The sequence below is a fragment of the Peromyscus californicus genome, unplaced genomic scaffold (genome assembly GCF_007827085.1).
Source record: "Peromyscus californicus insignis strain IS unplaced genomic scaffold, ASM782708v3 Scaffold_16__1_contigs__length_79575227, whole genome shotgun sequence".
In the NCBI taxonomy this organism is placed as follows: domain Eukaryota; kingdom Metazoa; phylum Chordata; class Mammalia; order Rodentia; family Cricetidae; genus Peromyscus; species Peromyscus californicus.
This window is the reverse complement of record NW_026294458.1, coordinates 33,092,173-33,100,327: the sequence shown is the minus strand read 5'-3', so window position 1 is coordinate 33,100,327 and position 8,155 is coordinate 33,092,173. Positions and strand designations below refer to the sequence as shown.

At 40.4% G+C, this 8,155-nt stretch overlaps 1 protein-coding gene across 1 annotated transcript; it reads left to right on the top strand.

The window, feature by feature from the left end:
• The first annotated feature begins 534 nt into the window (after positions 1 to 534).
• On the top strand, positions 535 to 5,479 carry Hhla2 (HERV-H LTR-associating 2). Its single transcript, XM_052739928.1, has 4 exons — positions 535 to 895; positions 3,452 to 3,718; positions 4,513 to 4,814; positions 5,405 to 5,479. Exons 1-4 carry the CDS (start codon positions 535 to 537, stop codon positions 5,477 to 5,479), a joined length of 1,005 nt encoding a protein of 334 aa, XP_052595888.1.
• Positions 5,480 to 8,155: the final 2,676 nt, after the last annotated feature.

The window sequence follows — 8,155 nt, the reverse complement described above, 5'->3', positions numbered from 1 at the left end:
TGAAGTCAATATTTACATCATTTCTCCTCCTGCTCTCCTGCCCTCGTCCTCTTGGGCTGAGGAGACTGTCTTCCAGATTACTGATAGACTGTAGAACCCAGGATTGTCTTCTAAATTCTCCATATACTTATTGACTCAGCAAAACTAATTTCTCCCCAGATTTAGGGCCTTCTGGCTCTAGCAAGCTTCAAAAACTATTAATATTGCAGTAGATATAAAGGTGACTTCTTTCATGTTCACTCTTTCCAGTACTACAGCAGCGATTTGGAGAGAGACGGACTGTTGTTGGTCACGTGGGTTACTAACTAATATGCTCAAGCCTTGGGCAGTTGCCAACCTCACAGTTACTTTGACTCAATTTGACTGAGCGGGAAGATACTCCACCACAGAGTCAGGGCTTGTTGCCAATGACTAGCGAGCCAGGCTCCTTGAGATGTGGGCAGGCTAGTCTTCTAGGAGGTTCACTCAGGCAGTCCTGACGTAAGCCCTGACAAGCACCTGTCTCTAACCCTCTTCATTTTGTCTCTGCTCCCCATGTTAGACCTATTCTTCCCAGTCTTCTTCAGTTACCACAAGAGCAATAATGAGCGGCTCATTATTGGAAGATACGATGAAGATGTGATTCTCCCTTGCCTGTTTACGAACGAGCCTGACGTTGTAATTCACTGGAAAATTCAAGATAACACTGTTCACAGTTACTTCAAAGGCATGGACCAGTTGGAAAGACAGTATCCTAGATATGCAAACAGGACATCCCTCTTTCACAGTGAAATTCACAACGGGAATGCCTCTCTAACTGTCAGAAGATTGAGCCTTCTGGATGAAGGAATTTATAGCTGCTATGTAGGAACAACAAGTAGATATACTATGGAAAAAGTTGTCCTGAAAGTGGGAGGTAAGTGTGTATGTACACTTTAGTAAGGTGTAATGATGTAATTTGATGTAATTCTGAAACAGCGTTTTCTGAGCGAAATATACTAAGATCTTCCTTTCAAGTCAGTTCCTACAAATATACCCCATTATTTCAATGCATAATATCATAGACAGTGCCCAGTGTGTAATATCTCACAGTATGCGCATGCTATGATTGGTATAATCATTCCCCCTTGTTGGTGGATGTTCAGGGTTTCCAATGTTTTCTATCTGTTGTGATGAATGTCTTTATAGTTACATAAAATGATGACAAATTATCTGAACTAAAAGTACCAGAAGTAAGATTTTAATATTCCAATGACATTAGCAGCATAAGGACATTCATTTCTCTAGTACTTTTATCAACACTTGTAGCACGAACCTTAAAAGATCTTATTAATGAAAACAAACCTGGAGCCAGGTATTAGAGTGAACGCTGGAAGATCAGAGAAGCAGGACAAGTCACAGCTACCTCACCTTGCCAGTTCCTCAGCTGATCCTGTTTCCTCAGACTGGAAGCTTCTGAGTCATCATCCAAATGGATCTCAGCTGAATTGTGCTGCTCAAATCCTAAAAGCTTAACCAGCTCTGGTTCCTGGTTTTCACGCCTTATATACGTTTCTGCTTTCTGCCATCACTTCCTGGGATTAAAGGTGTGAGTCACCATGCCTGGCTGTTTCCAGTGTGGCTTTGAACTCACAGAGATCCGGATGAATCTCTACCTTAGGAATGCTAGGATTAAAGGTGTGTGTGCCACCATTTTCTGGCCTCTATATCTAGTGGCTGTTCTGTTCTCTGACCCCAGATAAGTTTATTAGGGTGTACAATATTTTGGGGGAACACAGTATCACCACAAACACTGAATATCATCAGTCTTAAACATCTCTTTCAACATGGTGATGAGAAATACTCAACTAAATTTTAACTGTCTTTTGTAATAAAATAGAACTTACTATTAATATTGCATGATTTTATCTTCTCTGCAGTAACTATCATGTAACCCTAGCCATACTATATGATTAATGTATTCATGGTTGCCAATTGTTAAGTTTATGGTTAATTAAACTAGAATCCAATTAAAACTTAATAAATAATAGAAATAATCCAATGGCCTATTCATACTCATACTACCAAGAGTTCTTGTTGATATGGCATGATAATGTTGAGTGTGCTTATCATTGACGTGGTATGTTAGACGTGGTATGACATCATTTCACAGTCAATTTCATTGCTATTATGAATTTATTGTTAGTTCAGTTGTATTTGGTTATTTTAAATACATATACTATTTTCATTTATACAGGTGTGCAGTGTATTTTATCATATCCAATCCCCATTTACTGTTTTTAACTTTTCTTGGGTCTATATTCCCTTCCCAACTTCATGTTCATTTCATTTTTTTTCTTTTTAAATAACCCACTTTATCTAATTAGCATTTCCCATATATGTATGGGTATGGGGCCATCTTCTAGACTATGGCCAACCTACTAGGGGTCACACTCCTAAAGAAAACTACCCCTTCACTGGCAGCATCAACTGTCAGGAGCTCCTCAGCCAGGCATGTAGGGTCATGTGCCTTGCCTTCCCCATGGTGGAATGTTGACTGGCTTGATTTTTTGCAGGTCTTTTGTGCAGGCAACTATAGCTCTTGTAAGTTCATGAATGCAATTGTTCTGTCATGTCCAAAAGACACTATTTTGCTACAGTCCTCCCCAACCTCTAACTTTTACAGTCTTTATTCCCCTTCTTCCACAATGTTCATTGAGCCTTGGGAGGAGGGTTGTAACATAGGTGTCTCGTTTACGGCTGAGCATAGTTTTTAAGACATAATGCTGTTACAGAGCATAGGGTGGTGACATGTACTTGTAATTCTAGTATTGGGGAGGCTGAAAAAATAGGATCAATGGTTTGAGGTGAGACTGTACTCCATGAAAAGGACCTGTTTCAAATGAAACAAAGCAATTATAAAGATATTACATATGTAAGTGATTGTATATATAATACAGAACTGCAAGTGAATCTGAGTGCATGTAAGGGTGTGCACACCTAGGGTATTCTGTATAATAGAGTGCTGTACAGTAGTTATAGCATTGCATGTTTTGGGGGGATATCTTCTAATATATTTTTAAAATTTAATTCTTATGCTTTCTTCCTCTGACTGATTTAACTGTCTTATATGTTGACTCAGAATGGTATGTTAAAAAACAACACTCAAATAGGCTGAGTTCATAGCTAAGGAGTTCAGAGAGTGTTGCATAAATTATACAGATTTTGATCCTATTTTCTTGCTCAGTGAGGCCATTAAATTTGTTATAAAAGGTTCTAGAGAACATTATTTGTTGTGTTCCCATGTCAATTCTTTCTGTTCTTCCCAGACAACAATACCCAATCTTAAGTTTCTTCAGTTTTAGTTTGGATTGAATCTTTCTTTAAGTAAATGAGAGGTCTTGTTCATAAAATTTAGCCTTTATTGCATAGGTAGTAATAAAGAAACTAATGGCTACAATTCTTTATAACTCATTGTGTTTGTTTCATGTAGCTTTCCACACACCTTTAATGAAATATGAAAAGAAGAACACAGAGAGCTTTCTAGTATGCAGTATCCTGAGTGTTTATCCTCATCCACGTATCACATGGGAAATGGACAATGCAAATGTCTCTGAAAGCAGTACAGAAGTAACTGGGGCTCTGGGTCCTTTTTATGTTAAAAGTACACTGAATATTACAGGATCAAATTCATCTTTTGAGTGTGCTATTGAAAATTCACTTCTCAATCAGACATGGAGAGGAGAGTGGACATTGGCAGGTAGGTTCCATTGGACTTTCTGTGTACAGGTGCTATGCCAGAGGCTGGGATAGATCTATAAGGAAACAAGAAAGAAAACCCAACTGCAGAAGGGATAATTTGGCTTCATTGATTCTGAGCATCATTTCTGATTCATAAAATAGAAGCACCTACCTTACTAGGTGTTTATACACTGAGTGTAAACACTGGAGATTTGCCCATGAATGTCTGTTTATCTGTCTATGGTTCCTCCTCCAAATAGGATTTCCTACCTTCACAGAAATATGTGTCTTTTAGCAGATCACAACCCCTGATTCTCTCCAGTTAAAAGATTTATTAAGTTTTACTATTATTACTGCTGGGTTTTATTGCCTTGATCTTTAAAAATGTTTTTATTTTACTTATTGGAGGAAACATAATGCTACGGTGTGCATGTGGAAGTCAGAGAATAATTTGTGGGAGTGGGTTCTCTCTTTCCACCATGGGGATCCTGGAAATTGAACTCAAGTCTCCAGACTTAGCAACAGGTGCAGTGTTCAGAATGATTCTTCAGGTTGGAAGAGTTAAAATCCAGGAGCTTTCCTCCCTGGAAGACCCCATTCTGGCACAATGTGAAGGTCTAATATAACCTTAGAGGGAAATTTTAAAATAGAAACAGGACAGCTTTTCTCATATGAAACCCTACAGCATATCAGAAAGTTTTCCCCACAGACATAAATACTGCAGTTTGTATTCCTTCCTAATCTTAAATGCAATTTAGAAAATTTATCTGACAGTTTGGTCTTCACTAGTTTCCTTTTTGTTTCTGTTGTTAGGTAGTCATTGGGTGAATCAAAGTGAATCCATCCCACTCTGGTGTATAGTCGGCAGCAACTTCTCTCTACAAAATCAAGACTTCCATGTTAATTGGTACAAAGGAAAAAATGTCTTGGATTGGCATCTGAACTCTGCACAGAACAGAACTGCTAATGACCATCGATTCTCATGGAATAAAGAGCTGAGAAGTCACAATGCCTTCCCCATAACATTGAAGCATCTTCATCCTTCAGACAGTGGGGAATACTTGTGTAATGTTTCTTCATCTGAGTATACATTACTCACCATCCACAGGGTGCATGTAGGTAAGCAGCAAATAGAGCAGGCTAATGGTTTTTGGGTGTTGCAACAAAAGTTTGTTAAAACTTTTCAAAATAGGTGACATGCCATCTTTTGATCAAAGTTACTCTCAGAAGTTTGTTTTTCTTTGTTTCTGTTTTGACATGAAGGGAGATGTGTACATTTGGTGGCTCTAAGGTAAATACCTTCAACTCCTCTTCACTGCTGTGTGTGACATACACCTTAGGGTCTTGGTTTAGGAGCTGAGGCAGTCGGAACAGGGGAAGTTAGAATTGGGATGCTAGGAAACATGGTGATGTCTGTTAATCTGGTGGAAACAAATGGTATTTGAAGCACCAAGAAATTGTCTGGTTCTGCTCACTTTTCACTACACTCAGTTGCCAAAAGTTTTTGTTTATAAGGAATGTTCCTAGTCCACAGACCAGAGAGTTGGGGAATGTGTGCCATGAAGGTGGCTTTCTGGTGAGGTGGCTGGCCTCCCCACCCTTATTCTATCACCCTAGTATAGAGGAAACCCTAATAGTTCTCTTTTATCCCTTAATAAGGATATTTGAGATTGTGAAAATTATTATGTGTTTCATGAATTTTTAGTTGTCTGTGTGTTATGTGGTTTCCAAAGAAAGCTTCATGCTGACTGATAAAACTCCTTTTGATGATATAGAATGAAAAATATAGATGCATATAAAGTTCCTACTTTTCTCCCCAGTAAGAGTGTTGGTTTTATGTAAAACACAGTGATGCCAAAATTCTATTTTTAAGACTGTTGCCTCATATTGGATTCATTTTAGAGTATAGAAAAACAAATCAGGAAGCATCTGCCTGAAGACTACATATGCCCCATCTCCTTAAGCAGAGATTTAGTTTTCAGTTTACCTACAGTGAAGCATCAGGGCAATTCTAGCTCTGGAAAAGGGTTTTTTCAGAGCCGTGCATCCTCAAATACATCCCGTCCTGTGTGCAGGCAGGTAAAGAGTCTTCCCACATTCTCCAAGAAGAGGCTTGTAGCAGGAGTATCCCAGCAGGGAAGAGACCAGAATGAGCAGTCATGGTACTGGGCATGAATTTTTTACTGAGGTTTGGTTTCTTAGTTCCTTTTCTATTGTCATGACAAAACACCATGACCAAGGCAACTCATGAAAGAAAGCATTTAATTTGGGCTGACAGTTCCAGAGGGTTAGAGCCCATGGGCATTATGGCAAGGAGCATAGCAATAGGCAGGCTAGCGTGGTGCTGGAGCAGTAGTTGAGAGCTTACATCTTATCCACAAGCAAGAAACAAAGACAGACAGAGAGAGAGAGAGAGAGAGAGAGAGAGAGAGAGAGAGAGAGAGAGAGAGAGAGAGAAGAGAGAGAACTTAGCTAACTGGGAATGGCATGAGCTTTTGAAACTTCAAAGCCTACCCCCAGAGACATACCTCCTTCAACAAAGCCACACCTCCTAATCCTTCTCAAATAGTTCCTTCAAGGATCAAGTATTCAAATATATGAGCCCATGGGGGGGGGCATTCTCATTCAAACCACTGTATTGTACTCCCTCCCTCCATAGGCTTTTGGTTATATTGCAGTGCATTCACTCTAACTTCAAAAGTCCTCATAGTCTTTTAGTTTCAAGACTATTGAAAAGTCCAGCCTTTTTTAAGACTCAAGATGATCTCTTAACTATTACCCACCATAAAATCAAGGCTGAAACCTAACAGGTCAAACACCAAATCCTTTAACTCCATGTCTGATGTAAGGGCTTAGATGGCTTTGCCCTTCCAGCTTTGCTGACTGCAAAACACTCCATTCTTTTGAGATGGTTCCTCTCTCTGTGTGTAGCAATCCTTGGCTCTTTCATTCCCAGCATCTTGGGGTCTCTAACACAATCCAGGCTTCACCTTCAGAGCTTCGCCCAATGGCCTTTCCAGGCCACCAAGCAGGGAGTCTCCTACTATATGTCTGGTTTCAGCAGTTCTCCTTTTAAAAATTTTTTATTAATTTATTCTCTCATATATTATATCCTAACCACAGTTTCCCCTCCCTCCTCTCCTTCTAGTCCCTCTTCCTCTCCTCCTCTGTTTCCCTTCAGAAAAGGACAGGCCTCTCAGAAATATCAACCAAATATTGCATATCAATTTGCAGTAAGATTAGGCACCTCCCCTCATATTAAGGCTGGACGAGGCAGTCCAGTAGGAGGAAAGGGGTCCCCAAAGCAGGTAAAAGCATCAGAAACAGTCCCTGCTCCCTCTGTTAGGGGCCCCATAAAACCATCAAGTTATACAACTATTGCATATGCAGAGGGCCTAGGTCAGTCCCATGTAGGCTCCCTGGTGGTTGGTTCAGTCTCTGTGAGCTCCTATGAGTCCAGGTTTGTTAATTCTGTGGGTTTTCATTGGGTGTCCTTGACTGCTCTGGCTCCTACAATCCTTTCTCCCCCTCTTCGGAAGGATTCATTGAGTTCTGTCTAATCTTTGGCTTTGGGTGTCTACATCTGTTTCCATCAGTTGCTGATGGAGTCTCTCTGATGGGGATTATGCCAGGTTCCTGTCTACAAGTATAACAGAATATCATTAGGAATCATTTCATTTACTTTCCCCCTCCCGGGGTTGTTTAGTTCTACCCTAGGTCTCTGGGCTGTCCAGCCTCCAGTTTCTGATCCTCCATGCAGTGTCAGTGGTGGGCTTCCTCTTACGGCATGGGTCTCAAGCAGGACCATCATTGGCTGGTCACTCCCACGATTTCTGTGTCACCTTACACCAGCACATTTTGCTAGCAGGACAAATTGTAGGTTGAAGGTTTTGTGACTGGGTTGGAGTCCCAACCCCTCCATTTGAGGTCTTGCCTGTTTATGAGATGGCCAGTTCAGACTCCATATCCCCCATTACTAGGAGTCTTAACTTCGGTCACCCTAATAGATTTTTAGGAATTTTTACTGCACGAGGTTTCTACCTTGCCCCTGGAATGTCCCCCAATTCCAGTTGTCTCTCCAGTACTCTTCCTCTCCCCATCACCCCCTCCACATGATCCCTCCTATTCCCATCACACCTGCCCCAAATTCACCCACAATATCTGTTCTATATGCCCTTCCCAGGGAGGGAGGTTCACGCAACTGCCCTTGAGTTCTCTTTGTTACTTAGCCTTTCTGAGTTTGTGGATTGTAGCATGATTATCCTTTATTGCATAGTTAATATCCACTTATAAATGAGTACATGACATGTTTGTCTCTCTGGGTCTGGGTTACCTCACTCAAGATGATTTTTCTAGTCCATTAATTTGTCTGCAGATTTCATGATTTTTTTTTTAAGCTGAGTAATAATCCATTGTGTAAATGGATTTTCTTTATCCATTCTTCGTTGAGGGACAT